The sequence below is a fragment of the Pistacia vera genome, unplaced genomic scaffold (assembly GCF_008641045.1).
Source record: "Pistacia vera cultivar Batoury unplaced genomic scaffold, PisVer_v2 Contig317, whole genome shotgun sequence".
Lineage (NCBI taxonomy): Eukaryota > Viridiplantae > Streptophyta > Magnoliopsida > Sapindales > Anacardiaceae > Pistacia > Pistacia vera.
Window position 1 is genome coordinate 295,904 of NW_022196132.1, and position 20,742 is coordinate 316,645.

At 34.8% G+C, this 20,742-nt stretch overlaps 4 protein-coding genes and 1 long non-coding RNA gene across 5 annotated transcripts in view; 1 reads left to right on the forward strand and 4 right to left on the reverse strand.

Annotated features, from left to right (window-relative positions):
* Positions 1 to 3,650: 3,650 nt before the first annotated feature.
* On the reverse strand, positions 3,651 to 4,850 carry LOC116136606. Its single transcript, XR_004129056.1, has 4 exons — positions 4,766 to 4,850; positions 4,584 to 4,688; positions 4,392 to 4,498; positions 3,651 to 4,317 (listed from the first exon to the last, which is right to left on the reverse strand). It is a non-coding gene; the product is annotated as an uncharacterized LOC116136606 (long non-coding RNA).
* Positions 4,851 to 5,325: 475 nt separating this feature from the next.
* On the reverse strand, positions 5,326 to 7,364 carry LOC116136534 (uncharacterized calcium-binding protein At1g02270-like). The gene is made up of 7 exons (XM_031422225.1): positions 7,355 to 7,364; positions 7,183 to 7,236; positions 6,702 to 6,974; positions 6,422 to 6,532; positions 5,775 to 5,995; positions 5,577 to 5,653; positions 5,326 to 5,473 (listed from the first exon to the last, which is right to left on the reverse strand). The coding sequence occupies exons 1-7, from the start codon at positions 7,362 to 7,364 to the stop codon at positions 5,326 to 5,328; spliced, it is 894 nt and encodes a 297-aa protein (XP_031278085.1).
* The window catches only part of LOC116136537 (pentatricopeptide repeat-containing protein At1g12775, mitochondrial-like), a 28,911-nt gene continuing 14,759 nt past the window's right edge, over positions 6,591 to 20,742 (reverse strand). Inside the window, exon 3 of the mRNA XM_031422228.1 lies at positions 6,591 to 6,928. The gene's annotated coding sequence lies outside the window, so the exon portion shown is untranslated. The remainder of the gene's footprint in view (positions 6,929 to 20,742) is intronic.
* On the reverse strand, positions 7,372 to 8,324 carry LOC116136535 (putative pentatricopeptide repeat-containing protein At1g12700, mitochondrial). The gene is made up of 2 exons (XM_031422226.1): positions 7,863 to 8,324; positions 7,372 to 7,560 (listed from the first exon to the last, which is right to left on the reverse strand). Exons 1-2 carry the CDS (start codon positions 8,322 to 8,324, stop codon positions 7,372 to 7,374), a joined length of 651 nt encoding a protein of 216 aa, XP_031278086.1.
* On the forward strand, positions 9,154 to 14,800 carry LOC116136536 (peptidyl-prolyl cis-trans isomerase-like 2). Its single transcript, XM_031422227.1, has 6 exons — positions 9,154 to 9,237; positions 10,926 to 11,004; positions 12,216 to 12,307; positions 12,407 to 12,496; positions 13,511 to 13,670; positions 14,688 to 14,800. The coding sequence occupies exons 1-6, from the start codon at positions 9,154 to 9,156 to the stop codon at positions 14,798 to 14,800; spliced, it is 618 nt and encodes a 205-aa protein (XP_031278087.1).

Genomic DNA, 20,742 nt, shown 5'->3' on the forward strand with positions numbered 1-20,742 from the left:
TACCACTACAAGCTTTGTAGGGCTTGCATTGGCCTCCCCCATCTTGTCGAGGCCAAAAACACCTACTCCTTGATGCCCTCAAAGGCCATATCCCTTAAATTGTTAGCCTATTGGTTGTTTTTTGGTCTCTTTTTTTTTTTTTTTTTTTTTTGCTAATATTTAGTTTATATCGTTTGTGCATATTTTACAAAGCGTAAAGTATAAAGACTATGGAGATTGTAAGCGATAAAGTACCATACTTCCCCATAAAGGTGACAATTAGTTCAAGTTGACAAGTTTTCATGAGAATAATGGAGATTTTAAAGGAGCAGAAGAAGGGTATAGATCGATTTAAAGAGAGTTGCTTCAGTTATTTTGTGAACATCAGAGAAAATTGGAAAAGGGCTTTCTGGGGCAGGGAGTGCATTATATGTTGCTGCACTCAGTAAAAAGCCAAAAAAAATGAAATGTGGTTCGTGGTGGATGGGAAGCCACTACGATTGGGGATGATGGAATATGCCATGGTGACAGGCTTAAGATCCAGGGCATTTCCAGACGCGGAAGAGCAAGACAGAATAAAAAAGAGTAGGGCAGCTGATAACTTGGCTAAAAAGGTTTTGAGGGGGAAGGCATCTATTATGGGACGCGATTTAGAGGAGAGGCTAGGAGAAGTTGGGTTTACCTCTTCAGAGAGGTTCAAGATGTGTTTGGTATGGTTCGTTCATTCGATTCTAATGTGTTCAGACTCAACAAAAGCCGTTAATATGGATTTGGTGAAGTTTGTAAGCAACATGGACTTCTTTAATGCTTATCCATGGGACAGTTATCATTTCAGCTAACCATGGACTCCCTGCAAGGAAAAGATATGGCGTTAAAGCATCGTCAATCTGTTGAGAAGAATAGACTGAGCACGTACAATTTATTTGGCTTCCCATGGGCCATGCAGGTAAATATTAATAGTTTTTTGTATTATATGTGTTTTAATTATGATATGAACTGTTTTTTTACAATATAGTCTTAGATGTAAGAGGTTGTCCTTGTCCTAGCTTAGGTAGGGGAGAGGATGAAGACTTCCGATGAGCGACTGCAATTTTCTTGGATGTTGCGGTGCCACATCGAGAAGTGTACCCATTAGGATTATGACAAAATAGACATAGAAATTCAAGCGGCTCGAGTAAGATTAAAAGATTAATCTTTTGAATATGAACTTGCTTTTAAATGTGGCTTAAATTTGATTAATTTTTTTTCTTATTGCAGGGAGTCGTCCATCCCTTCCTTACCGCTACTATGGGTGAAGCAGGAGAAGAGTATCACTACAAGAAAAAATACTTTTTGCAACCATTTTTTTTGCAACTAGGCAAAAATAGTTGCAGATACCCCACATTTAGTAACTAAATTCTAATTAGTCAGGCAAAGGGAATAAAATTCTAGGGCCCATTTAGTCCCGCCTTTAGCATCTAAAATAAATGTTTTGCGACTAATGTGATTTGTTGCCCAAAATATCACATTAGCGACTAATTTATTTGGTTGACAATTCTTACGTGAACACAATTGGCAACTACAATAAGAGATTCTGCAACTAAAATTATGGTTACAAAAAATAATTATTTGCAACTACTAAATAGTTGCTAAATTAGATGCAAATATTTATTAATTAATTTGTAACTATTTTATTAGTTACAAAATAATACAATTACCAAAATATCCAAGCTTTTGACAATAATTAAAAAGGTCCCAGAGTACATTTAGCAACTAATTATTTTGTGCATATTACAACTAGTTTCAAAAACTCATGTATAGCAACTAAAATGTATTTAATCACTAAAAGTTGATGAATTTTTTTGAACCCAACTTTCCCGGTAAAATGAAAAAAATATTATTTTAATTTGTGACTAAAATTACAATTGCGTAACTAAGATTTTAGTTGCCAAATGTATGGTAAATTTTAAGCGCCCATGTTCCCGCTTGAAATAAATTGAAATTTTGGGTATGTTGTTTTGGCAACTAAAGTTATAGTTGTTAATAGGATTTTTTTGTAACCAAAATGTTAGCCACTAAATATTGTTTATTAAAAATAATACATGTTTGATTCTACTTTTGCCGCCTACATTACCATCTCTTTGATTCTACTTTTGCCGTCTATATTACCCCATGAAGTTAACTTTTTTTTTTTAAGTTTTTATGTCAAAGCTCATTCTTTTACAGGTGGTATTTTAATTTTATTGTTTGGTTTTCAATTCGTTTCTTCACAACATTTGCTTTAATTTGTTTAAGTATCTGTTGTTAGTGACGTTCCTAAATGGGTGGCTTTAACTTCGTAATGGGTGATTTTATTTTTGTCTTCTCTATCATCTGACATTACCATATACTCCGTTTTTGTTTTGGTTTTACACATGGGTTTTGTGAATGTTTGTGTGCACTCAAATTTTGAATAAGTTGTCAAACAAGAGATAGGGAAAGTGACGAATGAATCTGCTTTCTCAAATTAAAACCTTAACTATATTTTAAAGGACGTTATTCTTTACCCTTCATCCACAACTTTCTTACATTTTAAACATCACCATTCAGTTGTTCAAAATTATTAAAGAAATTTGAGTTACCATCTATGTTTATACTAAAAAAATTTCCCCTCTTTTATTAATTCATATTAAAAGTCAATGCAATATTGACTTGATTTAAGTTTTGGTTGACTTTAACTTAATTAAACTATGTTTGATCAACGCTATAAAAATTTATACTATAATCTTTGAAAGCCAAAAATAAAAATATTAAAAGAAGGTTTTGTTCAAGGTTTACTCAACCCTTTTACTCAAAATTTTGCTTCTTATAGATTTATTCAATTAAGAAAATATTGTGTTGTTGTATATTTTTTTTTCTCAGGTTCTTAATATTGTATTTTTTTTTATTATTATTAAGGTTTGGTGATTTTTGAAAGTTTTCACAAGTTATTTGACAAATAACGGCAGAGCAGCGGAAGCCCCCCCAGACAAAAATTCTGGATCTGCCACTGTCCACAACATGCACTACACATTAACATATATGATTAGCACATATCAAGTGATAAAGCTGACTAATATTAAAATAATATTCTATATAATTTATTTTACTTGTAGTTTTCATATAGCTTAATATTTGCGTAAAATATTTATGTCAAAATTTTAATTTAAAAAATATTATCTAATATTTAGAAAATTGGGCCAGGCCTTGACTCTGTCAAGGGCCTTATTCACGATTCAATCGATCGGTATGTCGGCGACAAAAATATTTTTAAAAAATTGTAAATTAGTCTTCTAAATTATAGTATATTATAAAAATATCCCTAAAAAATTTAATTAGTCCCTAAAAATTTAATATATTTCAAAAAATACCCAAATAAATATCAAACTAATCCCCAAATGTTTGAAATACTAAAAATACCCCTAGAACCTGAACCAAACCAAAGAGGTTGCTAGTTCCCGATCCGATTCGATTTTCAGAACATTGATCTTATCCCATTTACTATTATAGTGTTACATATTAATACAAAATTTGTGGGACAGACACGTGCACTCAATACTACATGCCAACATTTGTAATGTGCACGTCTAAGTGATTATAGAAGACCGCACATGAACAAGTCCCATTGAAAAAAAATGAATAAAAAAAACAAGTACAAGTGTATTTACCATGACTATTCTCCAAATCACAAATATACTAACTAATAAAAAAGGTTTCTATTGTAAAAGAAAGCATTAAATTCTTAAGAGTAGAATCTCAAGATTCTAATGCCAAAGTAATGCATCATGTAATACTGCATAAGATCTGAAGTTGAACTCTTGTCAATTAGCTTTTCCGGATACTGCAAGACTCCTGGCTTGTTCCTCTAAAGAAGCAATACATTCATTTTCTGTTGAAGTTGAAGTTGTCAATGCTCATCAACAAATGCAAGAAACTTATCCCTTTGATCTTGACAGAGAGATGCTCAAATCCCATGAGGCAGCAGCGACGAATAAACTCTTGCGCGACACTGATCTCATGACTACTTACTGTTGGCTGCTGTGAACACCCTGGCAGAGCCTCAAGAGAATCATCAAGCATATTCTCATGTTTTGCAAAGATGATCCTTGCATCACCTGTAGTTGAGAATGAATGCTTATAGAAGTGAAAGCATATTTCTTGATCAAGATATGAGAGGAAATGAATTACCTCACTCTCTAGATGGGTTGAAGGTACAGAGCGAGCAAGGCTTCTGGCAGAAGCTTGAACAGATGGTTGTGGCTGGAAATATCTGGTGGAGAAGTTGGCAAAGATGCTGTAATGAGATTCCGCAGAATTATCTGGGAGGGGAGGAATCTACACCTGCAATAAATGAAGTTAAAAAGAAACTGAGCCTAAATAATTTTCATTCATTTATTGCAAGGGGAGACAGTTACCATGGTTAAAGGAGGTGTAGTAGGTTGTACTAAGGCAGCAGAATCTTGGTCTTCGAATGTAGAAGAAATGGGAGCTAGTCCTGGTACCAATTCCATTGCAGGCTCATCTATCAAAATGAAAAAAAATAAATAAGTAATATGTTAGTTGAGATACAAATTGAAGAACATAAAGCAATTGAGGAAAGAAATAACCTGCAGTTTCCTCAACTAAAAGGTTCCTGACTTGCATTGTCTTATCGACAGTTGCTACTTCTTGATCAGACTTAAAGATTCTAGTCAAGGCTTCTGGTGGTGGAGCTGTTTTCAAGAAAAAAGCAGTTTGGATAATCTAATATACAAACTAATACACACAGGAAGGAGCCTGGAAAATTCACCTGCAACATCTATTATATCATTTCAGCAGCAAGCAATTCCATTACAGGCATGACGATAGAAGCGAAACAACTTTTCTGCACAACAACAACTGATCCTGACGAAACTCATGCTATGGAAGAGGGATTTTAGTTTTGAGCCTCTTCTCGCTCTGCTATTTGTTATACATAACAAAAAAAAAAAAAAAAATCTATGACATTACAGGATTGTCACATCATTCGTAACATGTCAATATTAAAAAAAACATCGTCGATATCACATCCTTGGGTGGATTTTAATCTATCTACCCGTGGGAATGTGTCAACACATGAGGCTTAGGCCATCAAGTTTGAGTTGTTTCTCACCTAAGCTAGAATGAAAGACGTTATAGTTAACCAAAAAGCAATACAAGCCAACCCATTTATATGAGTGATCAAATGCATAATCTTTTTTGATAAATTTTACAGACCTAAAGAAATGAATTTTGGAATCAATTTGTAATGATTTTAAAAAGATTTTTATCTATTTGTTTTTCAAAATTTTGTAACAGTGCCATATTCAATATGTCACAAGAACTGGAAAACTAAAAAGTTTCACCAGTAGAATAATACGATTTACATAACATCTCAAATATAGTTTTCTTACACCCACTGCAGTATACACCAATATTTCTATTTTCTNGGCATCTGAGGAACTTGTAAACATGCCCACGTTTGCTCCCATTCCAGTCACTATATGAAGTACAAAATTCAAGACAAAGAAAGCATATGAGTGTAGTTCAACAAGATCAGGGAAACAACTCAAATAGAAGTTATGTAATCATCAAATATTCACCCGCATAGAATGATGGGAATGGGATTAAGATTGTATTCTTTCTGATACGATTCCACATGTTGCACAATTTTGTATACCTAAATATAAAATAATGTATTAGCACTAAAATAAGAGACAAAGGCAAGTGGTGTGGCTACTTGAGCCGCTGCTATTAAGATAAGATATAAGTCAAAACACAGAATCAGATATTAAATTCACCTGATGCAATCGTACTATACAAAGACTAGAATCATGAGGAAATAACAAGTGGGTGTTCACAATAAGAAGTTCTTGCTGAACATCGCCATTTCGACACTGTGAAAAGGGGGCTACTAATTCAACATGTAACAACTGAGCAACACGATCTCCACAATCATTAAAAAGCAATTGCCTATAGTTGATAATTCTGAAGTGGTCCTTGTGCACAGCAGTTAGCAGACCTACCAATAGCAAGAAACACACAGTAAGCTAAAGGAATAAATAAAAATCAGGCGCCAACATAACATTGCCTATTCCTTTGAAACAAACATATTCACACGCTAAAAACACCTTCCCCCATCTAAAAACTTTTGAGTTGGAACAAACAAAGAAGGATTCATCTCACATCATTTTTGATTATTCACATAGAAACCAAAACTTAAAAAATGTCACCATTCTGAAGGGTAAAAATCAACTCTCTCAAACTCCTTTTTATAGACATTTGCTTGTTATCCTTTCAAAAAGTCAGGCACTATAATTTTGTATTGCTTCAAATTTGGCTACAAAATTATCATAACCCATCTTAGGAAAAATTGTCAAAAAGTCCAATACTATTATATAAATATGAATAAACAAAGCAAAAAATAGAATGAATGGAAAGAAAATACCATCACCACGATTGTTGGTTCGGCCTAATTTGAAATGGAGATAACCAGCATCCCCCAATCTCTTCTCATAAATATTAACAAGCTCTTCATTTCCCACCCAAAACTCCCGAATCAATCAATTCGTACCCATTATATCATTATACTACATTCATTTAAAAAGANTTCTCTCTAATGAATCTCTTACTGTACACAAAATTTGATGACAGTAATAAATTACAGGAGCCAATCAATTACAAAAACTTTTTCCAGCAAGTGTAATCAAACAATGACCATTAAAGACCTTTATGCGCTTTATCATCTGGTAACTTTAGAAGGCAAGCAACTTTACAGTACCCAACATGATATCTATACAGAGATTCTTCGTTCACTTCTGGTTTCATCTCATTTTCAGAAGGTTTCAGCCTTCTTAGAGCCCATTGCATTGCCCATATGGCCATCGGACACATGTAACATGGTACTCTTAAACCATCACCGGTAGTCCAAGCTTCTGGAGTTTGGTCAGAGTAACTACGAAGAATACAGCAATATGTCACTGAAGCAGGAACAAATAATTCTGGTGCAAATAATTGTCAGTGTAATTATGCAGAATGAATAGTTTCCTATTGGAATCGGAAGAATATATCCTAAAGGGAGTAACCTGGAGAGTAAAAATACTATCTATTAGACATTATTAATACCAGAGTTTTGTCCAACAATTTTCACCACCTCAAACTACAAGTAAATGGTTAATCGGCACATCCACCAATTTATGTCTGCAATACCTGACAAAAGCAATGATGCAATGAAATCTATAAACATTTCAAACTGATTTAGATCTAGAAAACAGACTTATAGCATAGTTAAAAGCCTATTAATGGCAAATGGCTACCACTATGCCTTGTCCTTCAAGGTTTCAAAAGGTAACACCGTTATATAAGATAAAGGGGATCTTACCCAACTCCATTTTTAGATCATGCCGCTTCATAGATTCCAGTGACAGTTTGAAATCCCATATCAACCAAATCTTCATGGATCATCGTTACAATAACTGCATGTATCACGGCAAAACATATTTCTCTTGACAGCAATGTTCTCATGTCAACTGCATTCTTCGTACGGTGACAATCATAGAGTCTTTCTGCAGCTGGCTGAGGCTTTTGCTGTTTCATATTTCAATGATGTCAAATAATGCTCTCCTGACAAGGATACTGCTCTGAAAAAGTGAACCACTCCATAAATTTTTATCATGAAAACTTCAATTTCGCTTTTGGACCGGAAATTGAGGAAGCTGGTTCAAACATTCACGATAATTTTTGGCCTTCATTAGTAATTGCATGACTAAGGACATTGTACATTCAGTCGGCTTCACATTTATCTCCACCATCTTATGAAGGAGTTCAACAACTTTTGGTATCTTATTATTCTTGAGGAAACCGAACATTAGGGTGTTAAACGTGATTACATCTGGAGCACAACCTTTTTCCTCCATATGTGACAACAACTCATTTGGCTTTTCTAGTTGTCCATTTTTACAAAGCATATTGATCAAAATGCTATAAGTGACTACGTTTGGAGTAGTTCCCGAACTCTTCATTTCGAAATTCAAGTCTATCGCCTTCTTAACTAATCCAAACTTCCAAAGACCATCAATTATAGTACTATAAGTAACAAAATTTGGCCTACAAATAACACCAGATTCTTCATTTCCCTTAGCCAATTCTTCAAGCAACTTAATGGCAGGACTTATCTTCCCTGTTTTACACAATCCATTCATTAAAATGTTGTAAGTATAAACGTTAGGAACCACACCTCTCTGAATCATAAGCTCCAAGAACCTATTTGCTTCGTGCAATTTCCCTTTCTTGCAACGTTCATCTATGAGCACACTAATTGTCACCACAGAAGGCCGCACACCTTGATCCATCATTTCAATAAATAAACTTCTACCTTTTTCCAATCACCCACACAACAAAAACCATGAATTAGAGTGGTATAAGTGACTGTGTTTGGACTCATTCCAGAATCCTTCATTTCCAAAAACAATTTTCTAGCCTTCTCAATTAACCCAGCCTTACAAAGACCATCAATTATAATAGTATAAGTAACAACATTTGGCCTACAAATAACACCAGATTTTTTATTCCCATCTACCATCTCTTCAAGCAGCTTAACGGCAACACTTATCTTCCCCGTTTTACACAATCCATCAATCAAAGTGTTGTAACTGATCATATTAAGCCTACAACCAACAACAACCATTTTCTGAAACAATTCCATCGACTCCACAATCTTTTTCTCTACACACAGACCTTTGATCAAACAATTAAAAGTCACAGCATTTGGGCTGAAACCCTTCTTCAAAATCTCCCAAAAACCGCAAAACCATCAGAAACCCTTTCAATCTTACACAAGCAATCGATCAAAACGGTCAAAGACAATAAATCTGGCGACAGTTGAATTCAACCAATTATAGAGAGAAATCACTTCATAATAATGCTTCTTCTTTGCCAGTGCACTAAACAAAGTAGTGAATGACGAAATTGGAGAGATGGGTTGCCAACTAATCATGTAATGAAAAAAGTATAATGCTTCATTCAGAGTAAAGTGACCTGATCGACAGTTTTCTTTGAGGAATTTAGCAAGTGAGGATTGTTCTAGGGGTTTTTCGAAATAATACAAAACTTCATTGTTGGAGCTTGAAGTTGTGAGGTTGTGCAAGTGAGCTAACAAAGATGAAATATTACCTTTCAGAGATGGGTTTTGAGAGATTGAAGACGAACGAAATGGGGATCTCAAAGCCATGTATGAAGAGCGTTTTCCTGCTTCAGGGTTGGATGGTTGCTTTTCGGTGGGGGTTTTACTTTTTAAATTCCAAAATTATCCAGCTGACCAAACCAACTAAAGTAAATCTTGCAATTGAAATTTGAATTTAATTTACAATGATATTAAAAATGTTTTTTTTTTTTTTTTTCTATTTGTTCTTGAAAATTTATATTTCATATACAGGAATGTGATATATTAAAAATTAAAGATATTTATTTTACTTTTTAAAAATTATATGAATAATTTTTTCATATCAAATTAACAAGAGTATCAAACTAATTATGTTTGTTAAAATATTTGTATTATTAAAATAATATTATATATAATTAATTATAATTGTTAATTTTATATTATATAAAAGAGTTATATTAATCATCTTGATATAATAAAAATAATCTAATTTATAAAACATTAATTATGGTTATTAATAAAAATACTAGCATTACTCGCTACTTTTACTCAGCCCTGACGTATCTGACAGAGCCGCATCACTCAGCGGCCACGTTTCTCCCCATCAAAAAAAAAAAAAAAAAAAAAAAAAAAAGAAGTTATATTAAACCCTAAACTGAAATTTTGAGGGAACCCAAACAGAAAGAGTAAACACCCTGTTTTTCGCAAGCTTCAGAATCGGCAACATCCCCTCTTGTTCTTGCTACTTGGGTCTCCCTTGGTTTGCTAGAATAGATAGGGCATTACCGCTCTTTGCTAGGATAGGAGAAGGACACGCATTAAAGCCCGGGAACAAATGCTTCAAGGCTGTACCTCCTTCGTCCCGATCGGCCATTACCAGTAGCAGAAGATTATCCAACTACAGGAACCCAGTCATCTTCTTCCCGTCCCATAGTTTCTGTCCCTTCATCCCCGCCCAGTCGCTAGGCACCTGCGAAGCAATGCCTTGTGCGTTCCCCATTAGCCGCATTTGGAAGAACGGAACTGGTTCATTTTATCTTCTCCCCTGAATCAGATTAACCCGACTCCAATCTCAACCAATTTCCATTTTCGATTTTGAAAAACCATAAGCCTTAACCTTCCAATCTCAGCCACCTTCTCGAATCCAAAAATAAGGGAGTACGAAGATCACATACGGAGAAAGGGGTGAAGAAATGTTGGATTCTTATCACAGATGAAACAAAAAAGGTGAACGACAGTGGTGAAAACAAGCAGTGGTTAGGTGAGTGGCCGATTTATTTGCTCTCATTTCCATTCTCTTGTTCTTTTCTTCCTTTCTTGTTGGTTTCATTAGCCGTGGCCTCGGCTTTGGTTGTAGAAGCTGTCATGAACGACACTTTAAATGTTTGTGTTAATATTTGAATGAAGGGTAGATGATGTCAAGGTTTTGTGTATTTTAGTAGTGGATTTTGATTACAAGCTAATTGTTTGTGCTAATGCTTATGTGAGGAGTAGACATATCTGGTTTTTGTATTGTAGCTATGGTATTAATTGATGTTCGGTGAAGAGGAAATGATGATGTTGATTTTGATTGTGCTTGGGTAATTCTTGTGTAGAATTTTTTGTGTAACTGCATATTTAAGAGCTTAAGTTGCTTTGGTCTGACTTCTAAGAGTTCTTTGTGAATTTTCCTTTTTATATAATTTAAGCACTATTTTGTTTGTTTATATAATTCAATGGTCATTTCAAAGTTTGTTTTAATGTTCAGTTTGAGTGAAGAGTAGCTAACGTCAAAGGTTTTGTTTGTGTTTAGTTTGGGAAACATCCTATTACCGGGAGCCCACTGAAGCTGAGTGATTTAATCCCAGTTACTTTTCTCAAGAATGCTGAAGGTTGGATTCTTTTAATCCATTTTAATTGTTTAGTTCAATTTTGCTGTATAGGATTGTTCATTTTTTTTTTCCCTAAAGCTTTAGCTATGCATGCTACTTGATTGCCTGAGTTTCGAGGAAATGGGTGATAATTTAGACATGAAGGATTATGGTCTGATTCAAGTTAAATGTATGAGTACAATTCAAGGATTTTAATAAACAAGTCTTAGTTTTGATATTGGGTGGGCCTTTTACAGGAATATGCTTCCTCCAATAAATGTGTTTTACCTGTAAATTTTTAATGATTGTGGAATTGCTTCTGTGTGATTGTGTTTAAGAGTTTGGGTTGAAAACTGTGTAGGAACTTATTCTAAACTAACTTGAGCTGTTTCCATTTTCATCATTCTGTGGTGAGCAGGTTTTTTAGGATGACAAATAGATAATAATATCTTCTAAATGAGCGTAGTTTATAAACTGTTGCACAGCTGTATGCGGGTTATGGAGTCATGGTAGTGAAGATGATAGAATGATAATGTTGAAGGACTAGAGAATGTGTTGACTTGTTTTTTGAGGCAGGGCAATTTGCTGGTGAAGTTAGAGCCTCTAGACTGTTGTTGTTCTTGGATGAGCCAAGAGGCTTTCAGTTTACTAGGACTGCCAATCAAGTCTTAGTTCTCAAGTGACATTTTTTTTTTTCAGGAGGTAAAAAAAATATATAAGAGGAATCGGCACTAGGGAATTGCTATAGTTCTTGGAAAAATTCCACTGTAAGGCAAAATGTTATAGTGAAGGAAGATAAAGTGAACTTTCCAAGTGTAGCTTATGTTTGGTATGTGAATTTATGAATAATAGATGTATTGGTATTATCTGAATTTAGTTTCAATTGAATGAATAGAGAGGAGATCTTCAACAACTTGCTTCTTGACGGGAATATGATGGAAGCTATAGCAGATTCTGATGTCACTATATCTATAAGCTCATAGATTTCGCAATGGAAATTTTTGGATTGCTGCTTCTGCTTTCCAATTATTGTTATTCTTAATGTTCAATTTGTTGGTAAAATTGTGTGCAGTCCTAAACAGCCATGACATACATGGTTATGATACTTATTTGATATCATAAATTCAAGCCTATAGACCATGTGTCTTTATCTTGTTTTTGAGTTCTATATTCCTCTGGTTTACTACTATTGTATCTTAACAATATAAAACTTTTTTTCACTTTCTTTGCAGGAGAGTATCATTGCCCCGTGCTAAATAAAGTTTTCACTGAATTTACTCACATTGTTGCTGTCAGGACTACAGGGAACGTGTTCTGTTATGACGTATGTTTGTTGGATTGTCATCGCTTTTAGTGATATTACTTCAAGTTCATGTATACAGTATGTAGATAAATTCTTCATTTGTGTACTCTTGTCTTATAGGCAATCAAAGAATTAAACATCAAGACGAAGAATTGGAAAGAGCTTCTAACTGATGAACCTTTCACTAAGGAAGACCTTATAACAATTCAGGTAATTAGTTGTTTTGAACATATGATGTTTAGCTTTGTTGATTGCATGGTGGTGGTTTTAAGTGGCATGAATTTTATGATGTAGCTAACGTCATAAAATTCATCAAAGGTTTTGTTTGTGTATTTAAGTAATGGGTTTTGATTACAAACTAACTGTTTGTGGTAATGTCCAGTCATCTGCAACGACGACCACTGCCGAGCTCAACCACCTTTTAGTCAAGCACTCCCTTTCACTGAAGATTAATCCATATGAAACTAGTGTTTGGAATTATTAATCACCACTTCCAATAATTCAACATTGAACTTAGTTAGAAATCACAAATATAATTTACAAGAAACGAGAATTAGATTAGAGTTCAATGGGAATTTTGGTTGATGTATCTTATATCTAAAACACAAATATTAATAAGGAACTGGTATGGCTGTGGATGGACAGGACCAATGTCCAGATGTTAACTTCAGTGAATTGAAACCAAGAATTTATGGAAAAAAAAAAAAATTTGGAGCTTTATTAGTGTTGACCGAGTATGTGGTTTTGTTTAACATTACATGGCAGATTTTTGGTCATTGACAACCTATACTTAAAACCATTTCATGGGATGGACATGGACATAGATTATGTTGCTTTTATTAAGCTGTTTCTTTTACTATAATATGTTCTAGGTTAGTTTAGCTTTTAATTTAATGCAACATTGAGCTTAGCATCCATTCCATGAAACAAAGCAATTGTGATTAAACAGACACCAGATAAATCATATTTCCTATTGAATGCATCACATTAAATCATAAATTGTGTCATCTATACAACATCAAACTTTGTCAACAATAACAATAACAAAGTCTCCTCTGTAATGAAATGATTTGCTGCTGCTGCTGGGGCCTTTTGGTGCTGTTTTGCTGCTGCTGGGATTTTTCTTCGCTGCTGCTCGGGGTGATTTTGCTACTGCTGTTGGGGTTTTGGTTGCTGCTCCTGGGTTGATTTCTCGCTGCTGCTGTTGCGGTTGCTGCCCCCTAGGGCTGTTTTGCTGCTGCTAGAGGTAATTTCGCTGCTGCTGCTGGGGCCTTTTTTACTGCTGTTGGGGCTGCTGCTGCTGCCTGGGCCGTTTATTGCNAAGCCGTATGGGTTGGGTTTCAAAACATTGCTTGTGGGTCTTGTGTTCCAGTCTCTGAAAGAGGTACTTATCACATTTATTCAATTCACACATTTATTCAATTCAATTACCTTGGTGAATTGGATTTGCAAGGTATTTTGTGGTCTTTAGAATGAGGTAGACTCTAATATTGGGCTTGAACGCCTCATATACCTGAAAAAAAAAAAATATATATATATATATATATATATTAACCTAATTTGACGGAACATCAAGCTTTACATTTGTATTGTCTTGGCCACAGGCCCATAGTTAATGAGCCGGCAACATGCAACGTGACTCATTGGGCCAATCCTTTTAAACTGTGGCCCATGGACAGACTTGGCCTACTAGTATTTGCTTTGTGTAGGGCCCAATGATTTCGAAACTAGATGGAGTGGGTTCGGATATGCCTTTATTATCAGATTTTAGAAGCCTTTGTTCTGTGCTCAATATGCTTAGGCTTATAGAAATTACTCTTCTTGCTATATAAATGTCTGTTGGGTCATGTTCATCATTCTTGGAGTACAAACCTCGTGAGTGCATTTTTGTGTAATGCTAGTCGGCCTCATACATGGTACCCACGTGCTCACAACAAGATTCGCAAAGTTGTTTTACATGTGGGCCTAGTTAGTAAATACGCGTTTTATACGCGAATTATATGTCCAGCCGTATAAAACGCGTTTTAACGTATGTTATAAAAACTGTCGAATTATACGCGTATAATATGAATACCCGTATAATTTGCGAATTATTCGCGTATAATTTGCGAATTATTCGCGTATTATTGCAAAAAAAAAAAAAACCCATTGCTCACCCCAAAACGACGTTGTTTTAGTGGGTTTAATTCAAAATTACACAGTATCTCTTCTCTTCTCTTCTTCAGTTCTTCTCCTTCCTCAGTTCTGCGACAGATGACATTTTCAACTTTTCTTCCTCAGTTCTTCGACGTTTTCAGCAAGCGTATGAAATGGGGATCTCAAAGCCATGTATGAAGGGTGTTTTCCAGGTTCAGGGGTGGATGGTTGCGTTTCTTTTTCTGCTAATTCCAAAATTATCCAGTTGATCAAACAAACTTTGTTCTGGTAAGTCGTACGGGGTTGGGTTTTAAAACTTTGTCTGTGGGTCTTGCGTTCGAGTCTTACGGATCACATGTTGGTATTTTGTGGTCTTAAAGAGGAGGTAGACTCTAATGTTGAGCTTGAACGCCTTCTATACCTTAATTTAAAAAAAAAAAAAAAGATTAACCTGATTTGACTGAACATCAAGCTTTACATTTGTATTGTCTCGGCCACAGACCCACAGTTAATGAGCCGACAACATGCAACGTGACTCATTGGGCCAATCTTTTTAAACCGTGGCCCATGGACAGACTTGGCCTACTAGTATTTGATTTCGAAACTTAATGGAGTGGGTTCGGAGCAGCCCATCTTTCGCATGTCACAGTAGTCTAAGCGAAGTCTTAAGTTGATCAGACCCGAAGGAAGCGTTGGCAACTTAACAAGAAAAGAAAAGGAGAAAAAAAAAAAAAAACTCTTCGCTGGCTGTTCGACCCAAGAATGGAATAAACTAGATTGTTGTTTTATTATTGTCTTGCCGTGTAAATATTGGTTTTTAGATTGTTTTCTCAGCTGGAGGGAGGTGGTTTCTTCCTTTGTTTAGTTACTGAGTTTAGTGTATGTGTGTCTTTTTTTTTCTTTTCTTTTTTGTCAATGGAGCCTAGTACAGTTAGAAAGCATAGTTGGCGTTAGAATTTTCAATTTTATAGGCTATCTCTATCACCTAATGGCAATGGTACATTTAAAAACTTGATACATTTAACTCCTGCTTTATTGATGAAAAAATGGATTAAATACTTTATAGTTTCTAAGTAATTTTTCTTTGTTTTGGTTATAAATCGTGGGAAAATTAATATGATTACCTCTCTCCTTGTGATCGGATGATAAACCCTTTAACCATTGGGATTAGCTATACTTGTGGGCAATGTTTTAAAACTCGGCCCGACTTGGCTGGTTTAACCGAGACCCAGAAGCTTCAACGGGCTGGGTTTATATTTTTCTTATTCATCCAAAATCCTAGGATTTGGGAGGATGATTGGTGAATAATTGACGGCCGAGATGTTGGAGCTTTTTAAGAGAAAGTGCCGGTGAATGTAATGATGGTGATGGAGTTGATTTCCGGTGAGTAAATCGATCGGAAATCGAACAAAATTGGCAATGACAACAATCGACTTTTGCTGGCGATTGGCGAGGCTAACAGGGGTGAGGTGAGGTGGGTTTTGGTTGAGAGGAAGAGGGGAGTAATTTCTGGGTTATGGGGAGGGTTGTTAATGCCAGCGTCGATGAGATCTACCTTGGAATGTCGACGTAGGCATCGGTGAGATTTGGCCGAAATCGAACCTATTTTAGCCAGATCTTGAGTATATTTTAAGGGGAATGGACTCAAGGGACAATTGTGATTGCATCTAGGGTGTTGCGGCTGCCAACCAGTCATCGACCGATTTGTATTTGGGATATGTTTGCTAAATTTCAAACTTATAGCGACTTAACGTAATTTTTAGGGGTGTATTTAATAAATTTTAGAAGTTTTTGTCAACCGGTTTGACCGCCAGTCAACCTGAGACCTGACAACTTTGTCGGGTTTCACCATTAAAAATACTTTTTTAATGTACTTATATTCTCTTATGGTCAAAGGCAGGATGCTTATCAATTACATAAAATATTAGTCTTTTAGAGTTGATTCCATATATTTAACTGATCTTATTTTATAACTTTTTTATGTGATGTTGTTTTCCTACATTTTATCTATAATTTTAACTCCATCTATAATTTTAACTACATTGGATCAAATTTGATTCGAATTGAGTTGGATATAATATGAACCTTTGTTATTTGGTTGAAGTGAGATGACTTTTAATGAGTGTTGGTGACAATCAACACCTGTAGATGTTGGAGTTGGAATATTTGGAGTACAGACTTTTGACTAAGCAAATGAGATGAGAGTCAATGTTTCGAATAATAGAGACAATTAAAGACACTCTAAAATAAAATTTCCAGAGTAGGTCAATTTGATGAAAATATATTGAGATATCAAATCATGGTGGAACAGCTAAACCAAAAATTCCTTACCTACAGCTATCACAACAGTTAAGGATGATTGCAAAAGAATCAACATGAGAAGATAAAGTGCAAGTATAACCTGAATCGATTTCAAAATAGTGTAAGCCCAAATTTTGACGAAGCAAAAATCGAGTGTAGAACAAAAGAGATGAAGCATAACAACATGATTTGATGTTGGATCTACAACCATCAAATAACAAATATTTATTACAATAATTGAGGAAAATGAAAGGGAGAAAATAACTTATAATTAACTAGTAATCGTATTTATTATGATCTCGGAGGATCATAATGCCAAAATTCCAAATTTTACATGAAATACGAGAACAGACAACTTTAATGTAACATGCAAGGCAGAAGAATCAGTGTCAAAATATACCATGATGAAGTTATTCACATCATCTCCTTTATCCAATGTTCTTAAATTCCAAATCCCTCGATTCCATAAAAATGCTATTCTTGCAATTGAATTCTTTATTAGAGTTTCTGAGATCTGAAAACTAGACAAAGGTATGCTAGGAACTTTGAGAGCAAATCTGTAGAGAAAGAATATCATATATTCAGTAGACTTGAAAAATCTTCCAAACTATCAACTTGATGATATAACTACATAAAATGATAAAAGCCAAGAGTTAGTGAAGGCAAAAGCTTTCATCTCCGATGAAAATCATATAAACATAAATTTTAATGCTAAAGCACTCTAGAATCCGGACCATAAACTAAGAAATTCCTGAACAAATCAAGAAAAGAAGTAGAGCATCCCAGATGCATTGCTTCAAATAATTTTGGAAAGTAAATAACGAGCTTTCAACAAGAGTGGAAAAATGGCTGACTGTTGGAAGACTGATAAAACCAGGGAAAAGAAAAAGATTTTTACGCCACAAACTTTAGTACTTACATGTTTGATGGTAAAAAGCCATATCCAAAAAGAGCAATTGAGACCAACAATAGAAGGTTGGCTGCAGACGAGGTGAAAGTTCTTCCAAAAAGGAAAAACTAGTAAAACAACACAACCAGAGCAAGAAAGTATGTAAATGATTTCTTCTCATCTCTCCAAAGAAAAATGTCTGCAACTGCATAAAAGTTCCAGAGAAGGCCAATTTTATGAAAATATTGAGATATCAAATCATGGTGGAACAGCTAGACTAAAAATTCCTTACCTACGGCTATTACGGCAGTTAAGGACGATCGCAAAAGAATCAACTTGAGAAGACAAAGTTCAAGGTCAGTTTTTATATACCTGGAACAGTTTTGATGTTCCTATCATGTTGAAATTTAGTCACTAGGTTTGCCACCCAACATAACCAAGTGAACACTAATAGACTTATAACAACATAATCTTCAGCCCTACAATTTCAAAAGGTTCACTTTAGAGTCTATTTAAAGAAATTTATAATGTTATAAGCTCTAACCTTTCCCACCGCCTAGCAGCTTTTCCACTTTTGATTGTTCATTTAAGTCAATGTAATGCACTAAAGGTGAGTCCTTAGCTAAGTGAGAGAATGATTCAATGGTTGAAGAGACACCTTCCTGGATAACCAACAATTATCACAAACATAAGATGTCAGACCTTAATATTCCCACATCCTATTCAAACACATCATGACAACATGCTAAAGGTTTCGGAGATTTTATTTTTGAAAAAAAACGATGCATAAAAGTTATATCAGTTGCAGCATACCAATTGTCCAACCAATTGATCAGCATGAATAGATGGACTTGAACAACTACCACTATCATAATAGTTGAAGACACATTACACAATTTCTCATATATAATTTTTGCTTTCTGAAATTTGCACCAGAAATGATCCAGAACCCTTGTCACCTACTTCAGGTTCCAATGCTGACGCGGCCTGCAACGCTGCCACCCATAAGCCCCCCCTGTACGCACTCACAGCAGTTAAGGATGATCGCAAAAGAATCAACTTGAGAAGATAAACTGCAAGTGCAACTTGAATCAATTTCAAAACAATGCAAGCCCAAAATTCGACAAAGTAAATATCGAGCATAGAGCAAAAGAGATAAAGCACAACAACATAATGTTGATGTTGGATCTACACCCATCAAATAACAAATATTTATTACAACAATTGTAAGAATAACAGGGGAGAAAATAACTTATAATTAACTAGTAATTGTATTTATTATGATCTCGGAGAATCATATCAAAACTAGACAAAGGTATGCTTGGAACTTTGAGACCAAATCTGTAGAGAAAGCATATCAAATGGTCAGCAGACCTGAAAAATATTCCAAACAACCAACTTGACTATATAATCACATAAACTGACAAAAGCCAACAGGATAGTGAAGGCAAGAGCTTGCATCTCCGATAAAAATCATATAAACATAAATTTTAGTGCTAAAGCACTCCAGATTCTGGACCCTAAACTAAGAAATTCTTGAACAAATTAAGAAAAGAAGAAGTAGAGCATCCCATATGCTTTGCTTCAAAGAATTTTAATAAGTAAATAACAAGCTTTCAACAAGTGTGGAAAAATGGCTAATTGTTGGAAGACTGATAAAAAAAGGGAAAAGAAAAATATTTTACGCCACAAATTTCTGTACTTACATGTTTGATGGTAAAAACCAACATCCAAAAAGAGCAACTGAGACCAACAATTGAAGGTTGGCTGTAGACGAGGTAAAAGTTCTTCTAGAAAGGAAAAACCAGTAAAATGTCTGCAACTGCAGCGACAGATTTTAAGGTCAATTTACAACAATAATCATATAATGAACTCGATACACAAAGCCCATTGAAATACACCATAACAAAAATGATGAACTGATAAAATCTAACTTAAAAAACATGCTCTACAAAGCAAACTCTTTTAGTGAATATCAGTTGTATTTTACTTAAAATTTGAGCAATTTATTGCATATGGGCTTTCAGTTGCAATAACACACAAAAATGCCTCATTCATCAATACAAAAAGAAATATACAGAACCAATTAACATATATCCTTCGGGCAGTGATACATGACATAACTAGATATCAAGTACCAGACAACAACTTGAGTGCTGATGCAAATTATTAGGGCTTGTACCAAGCAAAACCTAGCCAAATAATTTTATATACCTGGAACAGTTTTGATGTTCCTATCATGTTGATATCAAGCCACTAGGTTTGCCACAAAGCAAGCTCTTTTAGTGAATATCAGTTATATTTTACTTAAAATTTGGGCAATTTATTGCATATGGGCTTTTAGTTGCAATAACACACAAAAATGCCTCATTCATCAATACAACAAGAAATATAGAAAACCAATTAACATATATCCTTCAGACGGACAGTGATACATGACATAACTAGATATCAAGTATCAGACAACAACTTGAGTGCTGATGCAAATTATTAGGGCTTGTACCAAGCAAAACCCAGCCAAATAATTTTTATATACCTGGAACAGTTTTGATGTTCCTATCATGTTGATATCAAGCCACCAAGTTTGCCACCCAACATAACCAAGTGAACACTAATAGACTTATAAGAATGTAATCTTGAGCCCTACAATTTCAAAAGGTTCACTTAAGAGTCTATTTGAAGAAATTTATAATGCTATAAGCTCTAACCTTTCCCATCGCCTGGCAGCTTTTCCACTTTTGATTGTTCATTTAAGTCACTGTAATGCACTAAAGGTGAGTCCTTGGCTAAGTGAGAGAATAATTCAATGGTTGAAAAGACACCTTCCTGCATAACCAACAATAATCACAAACATAAGATGTCAGACCTTAAAATTTCCACATCCTATTCAAACACATCATGACAACATACTCCTTAATTATAAGTTGCCTCCATAATACTATGTGCTATGCGGTGGAATCAGTTAATCTGAGTATAGATCCAAAAGTATTTTGGCTAAAAGTCAAAGACAGAGAATGGTAATGGGAAAGAGAACATGATTAGTCTTTTCATCCATTTGTCAAGTTAGATGAAGGAAGTACAATAAAAAGAAAAAAAAAAATCCCAAGTGACCGAAATATCCAAAAATCCC